The following is an 18,680-nucleotide window of genomic DNA, read 5'->3' as shown; positions in this document are numbered from 1 at the left end:
ATGGGGAACACTTATCTCTGACTTAGCTATCTAGCCACCTCTGTATAGTTGTTTTCCTCCTCAACCCTGACAGGCAAACGACATTTATTGTTTAGATTTTTGTAATTCTTTTTTTTTTTTTTAAATAATTATTTTTTATTGAAGGGTAGTTGACGCACAGTATTACATTACATTAGTTTCAAGTGTACAACACAGTGGTAGAACATTTATATACATAATTCTAGGTTCCAGCTATCACCCTACCAAGCTGTTACAATATCTTGACTATATTCCTTATGCTATACATTACATCCCGGTTACTTATTTATTTTACCATTGGAAGTCTGTCCTTTTTTTTTTTTTTTTTTTTTTTTTTGTGAGGGCATCTCTCATATTTATTGATCAAATGGTTGTTAACGACAATAAAATTCTGTATAGGGGAGTCAATGCTCAATGCACAATCATTAATCCACCCCAAGCCTAATTTTCGTCAGTTTCCAATCTTCTGAGGCATAACAAACAAGTTCTTACATGGAGAACAAATTCTTACATAATGAATAAGTTACATAGTGAACAGTACAAGGGCAGTCATCACAGAAACTTTCGGTTTTGCTCATGCATTATGAACTCTAAACAGTCAGTTCAAATATGAATACTCATTTGGTTTTTATACTTGATTTATATGTGGATACCACATTTCTCTCTTTATTATTATTATTTTTAATAAAATGCTGAAGTGGTAGGTAGATACAAGATAAAGGTAGAAAACATAGTTTAGTGTTATAAGAGAGCAAATGTAGATGATCAGGTGTGTGCCTGTAGACTACGTGTTAATCCAAGCTAGACCAGGGCAATAAAACATCCACGTATGCAGAGGATTTCTCTCAGAACGGGGGGGTGAGGTTCTAAGCCTCACCTCTGTTGATCCCCAATTTCTCACCTGATGGCCCCCCTGCGACTGTGCCTGTCTTAGGTTGTTCCTCCCTTGAGGAATCTTACCCGTCTCTGGCTAACCAGTCATCTTCCGGGGCCATACAGGGAAATGTAAAGTTGGTAAGTGAGAGAGAAGCCTTATTGTTTGAAAAGGTTAGCTTTTTACTTCTTTGCATATTTATGCCCTGTGGCTTCTATGCCCAGCATTTGTCCTGAGGTATCTTTACCACTTGGAAGAATTATGATACTCGGTAAATTTGATATGAGGCACGAATTCTATTTAAGGGTTGTAATTAGGAAGGAAGAAGAAAAGCTATAGAAGTAGCAGAAAGGAAGAAAACATGGGAAGATTGATTATTTCTCTGACATATCTTCTTGTAGAGTAACTTCAGCATGTATAGGTTTTAAGCTACTACTTAAATTGCGCACACACATTAACATAATAGGAGTATAGTTACATAACCAAAGCATATCTGTAATTACCAGCCATCTCCAGTGAAACCAAGAAAACCAGTTAGGCACCTTAGGCATTTGTGAAAACTTATCTATGATATGGTGGATATTGTCCAACTGAACTTGAACAGTCTGAGAGAAATCAGACAAATTAAAACAACCCATTCCTGGGGACTGTTCACATGCCATATGTTCTTTTAACAGTAAATAGTCTGTAGTTGTTAAGATTTGGAGCGCTACAATTTGCACTTCTCCTAATTCTTGGTTGAGTTCCAACAGTATAGATCCAGTCAAATTTGTTGTTTTACTGTATGCACAGGCCAGCTTAGATATCTCCTTCCTCCTTCCCATGGCAAGTCCAGGAACTGGTGGGATGAGTGCATCTACAGCTGTAGCAGTGCGTGGATCTTTGTTGGGGTTTTTTGATGATCATCTTCCGGCATGAGTCTTCCAGAGAGTGCAGATGTTGGAAGTTCTTTTTCATATCGTATCTTAGTTCATTTTCAGGGTAGCCCAATTAGGCTTTGATCCTCTGTATAAACACAAACAGACCCTTTGCCTACACTTTTATATGCCCTTTATACCCTTGTGTAGAACTCGTTGGAGGTTACCACACAGGAACAGCCCTTTGTTTTTTTTTTTTTTTGCTTTGTTTTTTGGTATCACTAATCTACACTTACATGACGAATATTATGTTTCCTAGGCTCTCCCCTATACCAGGTCTCCCCTATAAACCCCTTTACAGTCACTGTCCATCAGCATAGCAAAATGTTGTAGAATCACTTCTTGCCTTCTCTGTGTTGTACAGCCCTCCCCTTTCTCCTACCCCTCCATGCATGTTAATCTTAATACTCCCTACTTCTCCCCCCCTTATCCCTCCCTACCCACCCATCCTCCCCAGTCCCTTTCCCTTTGGTACCTGTTAGTCCATTGTTGAGTTCTGTGATTCTGCTGCTGTTTTGTTCCTTCAGATTTTCCTTTGTTCTTATATTCCACAGATAAGTGAAATTATGTGGTATTTCTCTTTCTCCGCTTGGCTTGTTTCACTGAGCATAATACCCTCCAGCTCCATCCATGTTGTTGCAAATGATTGGATTTGCCCTTTTCTTATGGCTGAGTAGTATTCCATTGTGTATATGTACCACATCTTCTTTATCCATTCATCTATTGATAGACATTTAGGTTGCTTCCAATTCTTGGCTATTGTAAATAGTGCTGCAATAAACATAGGGGTGCATCTGTCTTTCTCAAACTTGATTGCTGCGTTCTTAGGGTAAATTCCTAGGAGTGCAATTCCTGGGTCAAATGGTAAGTCTGTTTTGAGCATTTTGATGTACCTCCATACTGCTTTCCACAATGGTTGAACTAACTTACATTCCCACCAGCAGTGTAGGAGGGTTCCCCTTTCTCCACAGCCTCGCCAACATTTGTTGTTGTTTGTCTTTTGGATGACAGCCATCCTTACTGGTGTGAGGTGATACCTCATTGTAGTTTTAATTTGCATTTCTCTGATAATTAGCGATGTGGAGCATCTTTTCATGTGTCTGTTGGCCATCTGTATTTCTTTTTTGGAGAACTGTCTGTTCAGTTCCTCTGCCCATTTTTTAATAGGGTTATTTGTTTTTTGTTTGTTGAGGCGTGTGAGCTCCTTATATATTCTGGATGTCAAGCCTTTATCGGATGTGTCATTTTCAAATATATTCTCCCATACTGTAGGGATCCTTCTTGTTCTATTGATGGTGTCTTTTGCTGTACAGAAGCTTTTCAGCTTAATATAGTCCCACTTACTCATTTTTGCTGTTGTTTTCCTTGCCCGGGGAGATATGTTCAAGAAGAGGTCACTCATGTTTATGTCTAAGAGGTTTTTGCCTATGTTTTCTTCCAAGAGTTTAATGGTTTCATGGCTTACATTCAGGTCTTTGATCCATTTTGAGTTTACTTTTGTATATGGGGTTAGATAATGGTCCAGTTTCATTCTCCTACATGTAGCTGTCCAGTTTTGCCAGCACCACCTGTTGAAGAGACTGTCATTTCGCCATTGTATGTCCATGGCTCCTTTATCAAATATTAATTGACCATATATGTCTGGGTTAATGTCTGGATTCTCTAGTCTGTTCCATTGGTCTGTGGCTCTGCTCTTGTGCCAGTACCAAATTGTCTTGATTACTATGGCTTTATAGTAGAGCTTGAAGTTGGGGAGTGAGATTCCCCCCTACTTTATTCTTCTTTCTCAGGATTGCTTTGGCTATTCGGGGTCTTTGGTGTTTCCATATGAATTTTTGAATTATTTGTTCCAGTTCATTGAAGAATGTTGGTGGTAGTTTGATAGGGATTGCATCAAATCTGTATATTGCTTTGGGCAGGATGGCCATTTTGACGATATTAATTCTTCCTAGCCACGAGCATGGGATGAGTTTCCATCTGTTAGTGTCCCCTTTAATTTCTCTTAAGAGTGACTTGTAGTTTTCAGAGTATAGGTCTTTCACTTCTTTGGTTAGGTTTATTCCTAGGTATTTTATTTTTTTGGATGCAATTGTGAATGGAGTTGTTTTCCTGATTTCTCTTTCTGTTGGTTCATTGTTAGTATATAGGAAAGCCACAGATTTCTGTGTGTTGATTTTGTATCCTGCAACTTTGCTGTATTCCGATATCAGTTCTAGTAGTTTTGGGGTGGAGTCTTTAGGGTTTTTTATGTACAGTATCATGTCATCTGCAAATAGTGACAGTTTAACTTCTTCTTTACCAATGTGGATTCCTTGTATTTCTTTATTTTGTCTGATTGCCGTGGCTAGGACCTCCAGTACTATGTTAAATAACAGTGGAGAGAGTGGGCATCCCTGTCTAGTTTCTGATCTCAGAGGAAATGCTTTCAGCTTCTCGCTGTTCAATATAATGTTGGCTGTGGGTTTATCATAGATGGCCTTTATTATGTTGAGGTACTTGCCCTCTATTCCCATTTTGCTGAGAGTTTTTAACATGAATGGATGTTGAACTTTGTCAAATGCTTTTTCAGCATCTATGGAGATGATCATGTGGTTTTTGTCTTTACTTTTGTTGATGTGGTGGATGATGTTGATGGACTTTCGAATGTTGTACCATCCTTGCATCCCTGGGATGAATACCACTTGGTCATGGTGTATGATCATTTTGATGTATTTTTGAATTCGGTTTGCTAATATTTTGTTGAGTATTTTTGCATCTACATTCATCAGGGATATTGGTCTGTAGTTTTCATTTTTGGTGGGGTCTTTGCCTGGTTTTGGTATTAGGGTGATGTTAGCTTCATAGAATGAGTTTGGGAGTATCCCCTCCTCCTCTATTTTTTGGAAAACTTTAAGGAGAATGGGTATTATGTCTTCCATGTATGTCTGATAAAATTCCGAGGTAAATCCATCTGGCCCGGGGGTTTTGTTCTTTGGTAGTTTTTTGATTACCGCTTCAATTTCGTTGCTGGTAATTGGTCTGTTTAGATTTTCTGTTTCTTCCTGGGTCAATCTTGGAAGGTTATATTTTTCTAGGAAGTTGTCCATTTCTCCTAGGTTTCCCAGCTTGTTAGCATATAGGTTTTCATAGAATTCTCCAATAATTCTTTGCATTTCCGTGGGGTCCGTCGTGATTTTTCCTTTCTCGTTTCTGATACTGTTGATTTGTGTTGACTCTCTTTTCTTCTTAATAAGTCTGGCTAGAGGCTTATCTATTTTGTGTATTTTCTCGAAGAACCAGCTCTTGGTTTCATTGATTTTTGCTATTGTTTTATTCTTCTCAATTTTATTTATTTCTTCTCTGATCTTTATTATGTCCCTCCTTCTGCTGACCTTAGGCCTCATCTGTTCTTCTTTTTCCAATTTCGATAATTGTGACATTAGACCATTCATTTGGGATTGCTCTTCCTTTATTAAATATGCTTGGATTGCTATACACTTTCCTCTTAAGACTGCTTTTGCTGTGTCCCACAGAAGTTGGGGCTTAGTGTTGTTGTTGTCATTTGTTTCCATATATTGCTGGATCTCCATTTTGATTTGGTCATTGATCCATTGATTATTTAGGAGCGTGTTGTTAAGCCTCCATGTGTTTGTGAGCCTCTTTGCTTTCTTTGTACAGTTTATTTCTAGTTTTATGCCTTTGTTGTCTGAAAAGTTGGTTGGTAGGATTTCAATCTTTTGGAATTTTCTGAGGCTCTTTTTGTGGCCTAGTATGTGGTCTCTTCTGGAGAATGTTCCATGTGCACTTGAGAAGAATGTATATCCCGCTGCTTTTGGATGTAGAGTTCTATAGATGTCTATTAGGTCCATCTGCTCTACTGTGTTGTTCAGTGCTTCCGTGTCCTTACTTATTTTCTGCCCAGTGGATCTATCCTTTGGGGTGAGTGGTGTGCTGAAGTCTCCTAGAATGAATGCATTGCAGTCTATATCCCCCTTTAGTTCTGTTAGTATTTGTTTCACATATGCTGGTGCTCCTGTGTTGGGTGCATATATATTTAGAATGGTTATATCCTCTTGTTGGACTGAGCCCTTTATCATTATGTAGTGTCCTTCTTTATCTCTTGTTACTTTCTTTGTTTTGAAGTCTATTTTGTCTTATATTAGTACTGCAACCCCTGCTTTCTTCTCACTGTTGTTTGCTTGAAATATGTTTTTCCATCCCTTGACTTTTAGTCTGTACATGTCTTTGGGTTTGAGGTGAGTTTCTTGTAAGCAGCATATAGATGGGTCTTGCTTTTTTATCCATTCTGTTACTCTGTGTCTTTTGATTGGTGCATTCAACCTGTTAACATTCAGGGTGACTATTGAAAGATATGTACTTATTGCCATTGCAGGCTTTAAATTCGTGGTTATCAAAGGTTCAAGGTTAGCTTCTTTAGTATCTTACTGCCTAACTTAGCTCGCTTATTGAGCTGTTATATACACTGTCTGGAGATTCTTTTCTTCTCTCCCTTCTTATTCCTCCTCCTCGATTCTTCATATGTTGGGTGTTTTGCGCTGTGCTTTTTCTAGGAGTGCTCCCATCTAGAGCAGTCCCTGTAAGATGTTCTGTAGAGGTGGTTTGTGGAAAGCAAATTCCCTCAGCTTTTGTTTGTCTGGGAATTGTTTAATCCCACCGTCATATTTGAATGATAGTCGTGCTGGATACAGTATCCTTGGTTCAAGGCCCTTCTGTTTCATTGTATTAAATATATCATGCCATTCTCTTCTGGCCTGTAGGGTTTGTGTTGAGAAATCTGACGTTAGCCTGATGGGTTTCCCTTTATAGGTGACCTTTTTCTCTCTAGCTGCCTTTAAAACTCTTTCCTTGTCCTTGATCTTTGCCATTTTAATTATTATGTGTCTTGGTGTTGCCCTTCTTGGATCCTTTCTGTTGTGGGTTCTGTGTATTTCCGTGGTCTGTTCGATTACTTCCTCCCCCAGTGTGGGGAAGTTTTCAGCAATTATTTCTTCTAAGATACTTTCCATCTCTTTTCCTCTCTCTTCTTCTTCTGGGACCCCTATAATACGGATATTGTTCCTTTTGGATTGGTCACACAGTTCTCTTAATATTGTTTCATTCCTGGATTTTTGTAATTCTTAAATGACAAAGACACAGTATTTTACACAGGCTTCCGAAAAGGTAGCTACTGGTATGAATGACTGGCTCCATTTTTTGAACTAGAAAAGTTCAGCCAACCTCAGGCAGCCAGAGTGTTCACTATCACAGATTAGTGTGTTCACTTCTCAGTATAGCACAGGGCAGGGCAGAATTCCTGATATGAAGCAATCCTCTAACCTCACTCCTTCAAGAAATCAGGTCCCTTGTTGTATAGCTGAAACTGATCTACTTGGGGGGAAGGCGGGAGCAACAACACCGGGTATAACTATGCAAAGGGAGCACACCATTTTTTGGATTGAGAAATTCTAAGAGGAAGAAGAGGCCTTATTCCCTTCCCCTAAAGAGCATAGCACAGAACTGCTAAAGTGATAATTAAATCAATTAGCATTTAGTCAATTCTTAAAGGGAAGTGTGAGACTGCAGCAGCTGATATGTAAATACGAATAGCTGCCCGCTGATTGCCTAATCAATGAGAACCCAGAATTTCTCAGGGCCTTTTCCCCCCCACACTTCTACCGCACAGCCCTGTATTCCCACTGGGAACAAACATGGAATCCTAGTTTAAGAGAAAAGACCGAGATCTTTCCCCAAACCATACAGTTACAGACTTTAAAACAACAAATAAAACAGAAGGGGAAGAATCCAAGCCTGCACAAAAGTGAAGAGTCTGCTGGGGCTCCAGTCAGAGTGGGGAAGTATCACAGTTTCCAAATGAGCACTGGCCATGGCCCAAGGCAAAAGGAAGAGTGAATCACCATTAGTGGGCACTGCTTTGCAGGAAAGCATGCAGGTGGCATAGAGGAGTAGAGGAGAGGGCAGGCTGTCTCCTTTCGCCCACATCCTTACTTGAATTTCAATACAGTCTTTACTAGGCTATCCTGCTAGGAAGGCTCTAGTTTACTTCTGTTGTTATTTCATTTATATGGAGATAAATAAAACAAGAACCAGGAATACACCTTTCCCAGGTATTACACCACTGAGGTTGCAAGAGTTTTTAGAGTACTTGTGGTGGTTAAGTCTTTCTCTCCATCTGTCTTTATGACTTTCAAAGCACTCTGCATATCAACAAGTCAGTTATCTGACAGGATATTATCAGTGAAGGAACAGGGCTCTGCATTCAACAGGAGTGTTTCTCAATAATGTACCACGTTTGCCTGAGTTAGAATGATCTAGCGCTTGTTAAAAAAAACAAACAGCAAACAAACAAATTCCCCTGGGTACTATTCAAGTTACTAAATTACAATTTGGGAACATGGGATTGAGTTTTTAAGATGCTTCCCTGGTAATTTTCATCTACACTAATGTTTGAGAGCTATAGTTCTAGAGGGTCCATAAGACATCAACCTGATCAACTGGTGATGCAGTAACAGTAAAATCACACAACAAGTAAGGCTTATTTTCTTAAAGGGGCATTCTCATTGTATACTGCTCAGAGCTGAGTATTAACAAAGAGTAACTCCAAGAGACACGATCTACATCTATGTCAGGCTAAAATGCATTTACAAATAAAACAGGTAAGAAATAATTTGGAGTCATTCCTGAATGGCAGCAGAGAGTATTTATCTTACCGAAATGTGCTGTGCATACATTGGCCTAGACAGGAAAAATGCTGCATCGTAGGGTGTATGAAATTCATTACAGAGCACATCAATTGAAGGCACTCGCTTTATGTAATCTTCTGTGCTTAGATTAGATGCTAAAAACCCACCAAATTGCACCAGGGTATCATGACACTAAATTTAGAAAAAGACAAAAGACAAATGCTACTGGTTTTTATAAAACTAACATAAACATTTTCCAAAACGATTAAGATATGTCATTTTAACAATATTTTGGTTAACAATCACAAATTCAAAGTTTCCAACTTGAAAGAACTTTAGAGACAATCTACAAACATAATCACATTGCAAAAATAAATGCCAAGGCCCTGAAAAATTGACTAATCTAAGGCTTTAACAGTCAACAACATCTCAAGTTCCAAACTATTCTTGATCACTTTTAGTAGCAGAATATATTTACCTAAATCACATACAACAATTTTATGTATATATAAGTCAATTCTACTGTCCTTGAAAGATGAAAACTTAATAAAATACATGTGGATCTTTTTTTCTCTTGGAATATAGTCGGTGATAAAAAAAACACCTTGTAGGCTAATCATAGGTTTTGGTGCTTAGTATGCAGAAATATATTTTATTAAGATCACATCTACTTTGTTGTGATGGAAATTTCAGATTTCCAGAAATCAGGTAAGATATGAAAGCAAACAACTTGAAGTTATCTGCTTAACTGAAAACCTTATACATATATATATGTGTATATATGTGTATACATATATATATATATATATATATATGTATACACACACACACACATATATATATAAACCTTATCCAAGGGCCATCTCTTAAACATAATTTGCACAAATAGCCCCTATATTTCTAACATATCTATTTTACATTAGATCTGCTTCACACTCATATGATGAGCAAAATGGCATTTTCAAATTATATAACATTCCATATTTTCTAATATTAGGATTTTTTAAAATCCACATAAATACAAAAACCACTTTAACTTGCCTGATCATAGAGCTTTCCCACAAGTTTCAAATGTTTCTCTCCACCTTCCTGAAAGATGACCCCATTTCTATGCTGAGCCATAAGCAAATACAGAGGAAGAATAAGGTCGTGGTCCAATAGTGCATCCTTTAATCTCTGGGAAGATTTTTTAGTGTTTCTGATCTGGCCAAAATAGCCACCCTGCACAAAAGAAGACAAAATTTACCAGCATACAGTACATAACACAGGCCATCTGGTTTGAAGACAGAAAGAAGAAAAAGTTCAGTTACAATTCAGTTCAGGAAGATTAAGAACTCATATACTTGTAACATTCCTTCCCTTTCTCAAAAATTTATTTCAGTGAGAGTGTTACTAATTATAGTCAGTGGCTGAAAGATGACTGATAACTTAATTAAAACTTCTACATATTCTCCATTTTATACCTTGCAGTCCCTTACAAAGGAAAAGGAATATTCTTTATTCCAAGTGGAGCAGATTCAACAACAGAATAACTATGTTCAGATTTATGCCAGTTAAGATATCAAGGACCACAGAAAGTGGTATTTATTTCTCTTACATATCGAATACTGTCTTTTATACTTTGCTTCAGCTTTTAAAAAAAATTAAAACAACGAGTTTACCTCAATTTTTAAGGGGAGGTGGGGGTGGTTAGGAGAGAAGGGTACTATGGTTTTGTTTGGTGTTCTATACTTACATATTGTTTGGGTTCTTCACTGTAAGAGTATGCACACATTTTGAATTTAAAAAGTCAATAAACAAAAATAGAAACTCTCACCTCAGCTTTTAGCTGCTTTCCACCAGTCATGGCCTCTAGTTGGTCCATTGTCATTTCCTCTGTAATTTCTATTCCTGCCATTTTCTGTACCACTTCTTTCAATATAAGCAGGTCAAAACTATTTAGAAAAATAAGAAACAGTTTATAGTTGAAACTTTAAACATAAAGGTAAGAATATATTATAATTAACATACTGAAAAGCCCTAAATTATTTGCACATAAACACAGGGGTGAGGGGCTGAAGCAGTTTTTAAGGAAAAACTGCACTCCTAGAACTATACTGAGAAATACTTCGGGCATGTAATGTGTTTATGCTCAACTTTTTACTTGGAAATAATTTCAAACTTACAGATAGGATGCAAAAATAATAATAGTACAAAGCACACTGATACACCCTTTACCCCAATTTCACCTATTAACACTTTTACTCCTGTTTGCTTTATCATTTTTTGTTCTCTCTTCCTCCCTCTCTCTATAGACACACACACACACACACACACACACACACACACACACACACACGCACAATTTTTTGAACCATCTGAGAATAACTTACTTATTTAGCAACATCACTTAGGGGTACATTCTACCCCTACAATTCCTAAGAATGTGTTTCCTAAGAACACAGCTATTCTCTTATATAACCACAACATAGTTACCAACTTAGTAAATCTAACACTGATACAATACTTTTATCTAACCTAAGTTCCTATTTCATTTTTATCAGTTGACCCAGTAATGTCTCATAGAATTTTTTAATCCTCCAGTACAGGATGGCCAATATGTATTCTTGTTGGTTAGAGCCATCTCTAAATAATCACACACTTGGAAGGAATGGAGGGAGGGAAGGAGAGGAGAAAGGAAAAAAGGAAGGAAACAAAAGTATCACGTTGTGGTATTTGAGCCTAAGGTGGAAGTTTGGTGGTCAGCCTTAACCACATTCATTACTGTGTTGACAATCATGCATTTTAATTCTCAAAGCTTAGGACTTTCAACAGAAATAACACCTTATAACTTCCAAGATCTTTAATTAGTTAAGTAATGAAGATAAAATGAAAACATTCTTTCCTACAAAACCAGTATAGATGTCTTTCCAACGGGAAAGCTACACATACCCGAGACGCAAGTTTAAATAGACAAAGGAAGAATTTTCTAAGATTCTTGTTGTTTTATCTTGCAACTTGACTTGACTTCCCTTAACATGATTTTTGAAACGAAGAGGGCCCTCATGCAAATTAGAATGCAACAAGTACCAATGCAATATTTTAATTCTTCTTTAAACTATCTTTTAATTAGATGGTCACAAAAACTATACTCACAGGACAGAGAACCGAGTTACGGACTTACAAATAACATGTTCTCCTGGCCTACAAAGAGTAAATAGAGTATATAGGAATGATCACTAGATGAGCACAGTATGAATGACACGCTGATAAAATCCTGAATCTAAACAGTACTTTTTTTAAAGGTTTTCCCTAAACCAAAATAATAATCTGTCAAGAATTACTTAGGTAATACTTCTTTGGAACACCAGATAGCTTTATAAATTTTTTCATTTTCTACCAGAAAGCTTTTGGAAACAATTTTCAGTTCCTTGATTCTAGTCAGTCTACTGCGGATGAGGTTTAATTCCCTTACATACTAATTCAAACTTTAAGCACTGGTATTGGTCCAGAATAAAATATTAGACCTCAGCATTTACAAAGAAAATGGGACACTGTCCAGAAGGTATGTAAGCTTTACATATCTCTAAAGTTCAAGGTCAATAATTAACAGTGTCTTAAAGATACCACACCTACAAAATAAACATGTCCTTAACAAAATGCTCAATGTAAAGGTCAATTACTGTCCAGTAGTAATAATCAATAGTACAATATATTTTGTCTTAAGAGGATTTACAATACACTATATTATTTATTCAAAAGCCAAATAGGTAGTCAAAATAAGTTAGTCTTTTTAATCACATATGTAGCCAAATATTACATTTCTTTCTGTAAAAAAAAAGTTTATGTATTAAATTACAGTTTTAGTTACAGAATTCAATATAAGTGAGCAACTATTCTAATAAGACTGTAACAAATACCTTTTCAGGATAATAGCAATCTCAATATCCCAATAATACCACCAGAAGAACTCAAATTACTTAATTTCATTTACATATAATTTGCTAAGAATACCTTTTGCCCGCCTTTAGCTTATTAGCCACATATTGAAGAAGACCAGCAAGATCAATTGGGTATTTATGAAAAACTGCACCACAGAAACTAGCCAGACCTATATGAAATTAAAAAATAGGGCTTTTAAAAAACAGTTTATAAAACAAAAAAACACAATACTAAGTATGTGATTTTCTTCAACTAACTCAATTTCTAAAACAAAATGAGGCGGAAATAATTGTATTGCTAATGCCATTGAATGGAATTTTATAATAATAGTTAATATTTATTGAACATACATACATACACCAAGCACTGTACTAAGCCCTTTGTTAATTATCTCACTTAATCTTTGCAATAATCATCTCAGGTTGGTACAAACCTATCAGTGAGGAAAATTTGGGTAACTTGTTCATGGTCGCACAGTTGGTATGGGTAGGAAAAGTGATTCAAACCTATCTGTCCTGATTCCAGGGCTTATGATATTGCAGATCGCTCCATAGAGTTGAATGATCAACAAAACACCCGCCTCTCAAATGTTTGAGTCCTACACACACAAAAATCTTTTTATCTGGGAACATGCTACTAGTTGTGGAGAGGCAAGGAAACAGGTAAAGCATTGCCAGAGCAAGAAGCAGACAAAGACCAATTTTAGCCAACAGTCCATTATCACTGAATAGTGAGAAAACCCCAGTCAAGACAAGAGGAGGAGATCTGAGTCAAGTCAAGTAATCCACAGCCTTTTCAACAATTATTTGCTGAGCACCTAAATGAAGAAACCTAGGTCCTACCCTCAAGGAGCCTACAGTCTAGTGAGGGACACAGAAAAGTAAACTGAAATCACTATGACAAATAAAAGATTCCATGGGAGTACAGAAGAGGGACACCTAATACTGACTTCTGGTGGGAGCATTAACAGGGAAAGAGTTCCAAAGAAACTGACCTCTAAACTGAAATCTAATGAGCAAGTAGAGATGTGGTGGAGGAGATGAGTGGGCACAGAAGAGTATCCCAAGTAGAGGGAATAACACGTGCAAAAGGGCATGCAAAGTGCAAGTAGTTCAGTATTAATGGAACCTAGAATATTAGGGAAGAGGCAAAAGATGAGGCTAGTACAGTGAGTAAGGACCCAAATCTGAAAGAACTTACTTGTATGACTTCTACGGATTTCAGATTCTAAAGGGCAATGAGGAGCTATTGCAAGATTCAGCTATCAGACACAATAGGTAGAAAGAAAAGTGAACTAGCTGCTAAGGTACAAGAAATAAAAAATACATAAAACAAGACTAGGTTTTTTGTTAAACAAGAGAAAATTTTTATTTCTTTTAAGATGACTGGAACCTCAGGATGGTAAAGATAATCATTCCTTTAAGATTAATTCCTCTAAAATAATAGACCAGAAGGGAATTTTCATCTTCCTACCAATGCTTACCCAAATACTACCATAGCCAATACCAGCCTCTTGAGTTGGGAAGTACATAACATATAAACCTCCTAACACAGCCAAGGACTTGGACATTCAGTAGAAATCAAGTGGCTAGATGTTCTAAAGAGCTCTTGACAAGTAGGTCCTTAGTACAGGTAGTAGAATACATCGAATGGTAGTCATGACAGATGAAAATTTCATCCTCGGAAAAATAAAAATACTTACTCTGAAGCCAGCTTGAGATGGTTGTATCATCGTGTTTCATTTTCTCCTTCTCTGGATTAGCTAACGCTTCAATGATACAATCTTTCATACATTAAGAAATAATTTTAAGTCACTATATCTCTAACAAAGACCCTTAAAACAACAACAAATGCTGCATCTTGGGAAAAACTAAGCTTCAAGTTATTACAAATTATTGAAAAATACACACACTGTAGTACCAACTTTTCTTTTTTAGCTTCTTTTCCATCTCTCAGCAAGCAAGGCAGATTCCACCTATTTCGAGATGTTTAGTAAACTTAACATTGTGTCTCTCTATATAATGCACACACACACTCACTCACTCACTCACTCACTCACTCCTGACTGGCCCACCTTCAGATCAGCCAACAGAATCATATGCAAATGGTTTCTGAAGGAACTCAGAATGAAAATAAAATGTTCACCATTAACACCTATGAAACATGAAATGTACACATTACTTCACTCAAAAGGATACAGGCCAAGACATCATAATTCAACGAAGTGAGATATTTCAATGAATCTACTACAGGTGTTATTAAGTTATCATACTTTTGTATTTGTGACAAGATCTGGAAGACAGCAACAAAGAATAGATGGCGTTAACTAATTAAAAGAGAACTTGGTGCTATCTAAATAATGGCTACACTTTTTATTTTTCAAAAGAAATAATGCTTAAAATTTGTTTCCTTCCATTTTGTATTTATATACAACTTACTATTCTACCATTTACTTAGAAAATACTTTGTTAGGCTGTATTTTCCAATTAAGAAATAATTCCAGGGCATCTAAACTTGAATTTTGGAATTACAGAGGCTACTTTCATGCTAAATGTTTTAGAGATCTCAAAATATGAAAGTGTTGTATCTGAATCACAATGAAATGTTATTCAGATGTTTCTAACAACTAAATCAACAACTAATCCATCTCTTTACTATGTTTCAATACATCAAAATGACTGATAGAGTGTTTAAAACAGTATAATTGTTACATATTACTAGAAAAATATATCAATGTATTAAATATTTTGTATATTAAGTTTCATTTCTGAAATAACCATTTGTTAAAGGTTCCACCCCAAGACTACCACACATTTAAAAAACTACATTGTTTCATTTCCACCTGTGCTGATTTAAAGATAACAAACAGAAAAGTCCCTTAAAATAATGTTAACCTCAAAACGTACATAATCAAACAAAATGGTTGGATTGCTGTGGCTCAACTTTCCAATTTGTCTTCCAGAAGGCTTCACATTTTCCTTGGTTAGACGCCTACAAGGGGAGAAAAAGGTGGCAGGGATCATCTTACATAATTTTCCTGATAACTTTGTTACATCATGAAAACAAAAATTCTTTTCCAAGTATCCAAAATGAATCCATGTAAACAACCACATTCATTATATACTTTACTGCAGGGCTTGTGCTATTTTAATGAGGCATTCTCCCAGGGGATATTAAGATTTTGTACTAATGTTTAATATTTATAATATATACATTTCCTTATATAGTAATAGTAATAAGCATTAACACTGTTAATGTACCCTACAAGTACATACAACTCTTCTTATAGAGAATCATTATTTTAGATTTAGAAAGGCTTATTTATCACCTTAGGGATTAAGATATCAAATTTGGTGTAATGCAAAGAAATACGTTGTGCCATCTGTCTCAGTGACCCCAAAAGAGTAATAGCTAATGCTGCACTCCATGATACAGGAAATTCTCTGGTTTTTATATTCAAAGTAAACAACTTCTGAAAAATAAATTTTACTCCTTTTCTTCCTGTTTAATTTTTCCTCTGTTCAGTATTCTTTTACTAACATTGTGGAAATTCATATCTATGAAGTACTTAGAATCCAAAACAATTATTATACAGCACCTTCAACTCTTCTGGTGAGATTATTACATAATAAATCTAGAAACTTAAAAAGCATACACATGGAGAGGCGGAGTCAACATGGCGGCGTGAGTAGGACAGTGGGAATCTCCTCCCAAAAACATATATATTTTTGAAAATACAACAAATACAACTAATCCTAAAAGAGAGACCAGAAAACACAGGACAACAGCCAGACTACATCCACACGTGCGAGAACCCAGTGCCTGGTGAAAGGGGTAAGATACAAGCCGCGGCCCGGAGGGACCCGAACACCCCTCACCCCAGCTCCCGGCGGGAGGAGAGGAGTCGGAGCAGGGAGGGGGAGGGAGCCCAGGACTGCTAAACACCCAGGCCTAGCCATTCGCACCAGAGCGCAGACACAGTGCATGCGTGGGGTGCTGGAAACTAGGGAAACAGGACAGTGAGACCTCTGAGCGCGTCCCGAAGCTGATGCCCCTGTGACAAAGAAAAGGAAGTGCTGTTTGAAAGTCTTAAAGGGACGGGGACACAACAGCTGAACGGAAACAACCCAGGTCACAGTACAGCAGCTGGAAACTCCAGGGAAACCCAGGCGCACTAACACCCTGGGCAACAGCTCTGAGACCCCTCACGGAGGTAAAGAGCCAAACAGCCACCAGTCCATTACCCCTCTGGGGCGTGGCCACAGCAGAGAAGCAGCCTGAGCCTGGCCACGCCCTCAGCAAGGGAGCTTCCTCCACACCGGCCCGGCAAGACACCAAGACCCAGTCCACACGCAGTTACCCAACACAAGCCACTAGGGGTCGCAGTTGTCCCAGTAAAGAAAGGCCAGTAGCAAGGGAAAAGTTTGGCCCTCCCAGCTGACAGTCAATAGCACCTGTCAACATGAAAAGGCAAAAAAATTTCATCCAGACAAGACTAACCCAGATAGCTTCAGCATCTGCTACATCTTCCCCTGAGAAGGAACCTGGGGAGATAGATTTAACCAGTATTCCTGAAAAAGAATTCAAAACAAAAGTCATAACCATGTTGATGGACTTGCAGAGAAATATGCAAGAACTAAGGAAGGAGAATACAGAAATAAAACAAGCTCTGGAAGGACTTCAAAACAGAATGGACGAGATGCAAGAGACCATTAATGTACTAGAAAACAGAGAACAGGAATGCAGAGAAGCTGATGAAGAGAGAGATAAAAGGATCTCCAGGAATGAAAGCATTTTAAGAGAGCTGAGTGACCAATCTAAAAGGAACAATATCTGCATTACAGGGGTTCCAGAAGAAGAAGAGAGAGAAAAAGGGATAGAAGGTGTCTTTGAAGAAATAATTGCTGAAAACTTCCCCAAACTAGGGGAGGAAATGGCCTCTCAGACCACAGAGGTACACAGAAGTCCCATGACAAGGGATCCAAGGATGGCAACACCAAGACACATAATAATTAAAATGGCAAAGATCAAAGACAAGGACAAAGTATTAAAGGCAGCCAGAGAGAAAAAAAGGTCACCTAGAAAGGAAAACCCATCAGGCTGTCATCAGACTTCTCAACAGAAACCCTACAGGCCAGAAGAGAATGGCATGATATAATTAATGCAATGAAACAGAAGGGCCTTGAACCAAGAATACTGTATCCAGCACGATTAACATTTAATATGAAGGAGGGATTAAACAATTCCCAGACAAGCAAAAGTTGAGGGAATTTGCCTCCCACAAACCACCTCTACAGGGCATCTTATAGGGACTGCTCTAGATGAGAGTACTCCTACAAAGAGCACATAACAAAACACCCAACATATGAAGAAGGGAGGAGGAGGAATAAGAAGGGAGAGAAACAAAGAATCATAAGACCGTGTTTATAATAGCTCAACAAGTGAGTTAAGTTAGACAGTAACACAGTAAAGAAGCTAACCCTGAACCTTTGGTAACCACAAACGTAAAGCTTGCAATGGCACTAAGTACATACCTTTCAATAATCACCCTAAATATAAATGGACTTAATGCACCAATCAAAACACACAGAGTAATAGAATGGATAAAAAAGCAAGATCCATCCATATGCTGCTTACAAGAGACTCACGTAAAACCCAAAGACATGCACAGACTTTAAGTCAAGGGATGGAAAAAGGTATTTCATACAAACAGAGAGAAAAAAGCAGGTGTTGCAATACTAGTATCAGACAAAACAGACTTCAAAATAAATAAACTAACAAAGGATAAAGAAGGACATTACATAATGATAAAGGGCTAAGTCCAACAAGAGGATATAATGATTATAAATATATATGCACCCAATACAGGAGCACCAACATATCCGAAACAAATACTAACAGAACTAAAGGAGTAAATAGAATGCAATGCATTCATTCTGGGAGACTTTAACACACCACACACTCCAAAGGACAGATCCAACAGACAGAAAATAAGTAAGGACACAGAGGCACTGAACAACACACTAGAACAGATGGACCTAATAGACATCTACAGAACTCTACATCCAAAAGCAATAGGATACACATTCTTCTCAAGTGCACATGGAACATTCTCCAGAATAGACCACATACTAGGCCACAAAAAGAGCCTCAGTAAATCACAAAAGATTGAAATCCTACCAACCAACTTTTCAGACGACAAAGGCATCAAACTAGAAATAAACTGTACAAAGAAAGCAAAAAGGCTCACAAACACATGGAGGCTTAATA

The 18,680-nt window shown here is 37.4% G+C and overlaps 1 protein-coding gene across 1 annotated transcript in view; it reads right to left on the bottom strand.

Moving 5' to 3' along the window:
- The window catches only part of LOC130682653 (THO complex subunit 2-like), an 88,666-nt gene that overhangs the window by 9,255 nt on the left and 60,731 nt on the right, over positions 1–18,680 (bottom strand). The window contains exons 13-19 of the mRNA XM_057497497.1: positions 15,317–15,401; positions 14,609–14,702; positions 14,113–14,193; positions 12,483–12,579; positions 10,306–10,423; positions 9,531–9,710; positions 8,517–8,681 (exon numbers count right to left, since the gene is read on the bottom strand). Coding sequence (XP_057353480.1) covers positions 8,517–8,681; positions 9,531–9,710; positions 10,306–10,423; positions 12,483–12,579; positions 14,113–14,193; positions 14,609–14,702; positions 15,317–15,401 — 820 coding nt within the window. The remainder of the gene's footprint in view (positions 1–8,516; positions 8,682–9,530; positions 9,711–10,305; positions 10,424–12,482; positions 12,580–14,112; positions 14,194–14,608; positions 14,703–15,316; positions 15,402–18,680) is intronic.

This window comes from Manis pentadactyla, chromosome 2 (genome assembly GCF_030020395.1).
Source record: "Manis pentadactyla isolate mManPen7 chromosome 2, mManPen7.hap1, whole genome shotgun sequence".
In the NCBI taxonomy this organism is placed as follows: Eukaryota; Metazoa; Chordata; class Mammalia; order Pholidota; family Manidae; genus Manis; species Manis pentadactyla.
Note: the sequence above shows the minus strand (reverse complement) of the source record. Positions and strands in the feature narration are given on the sequence as shown.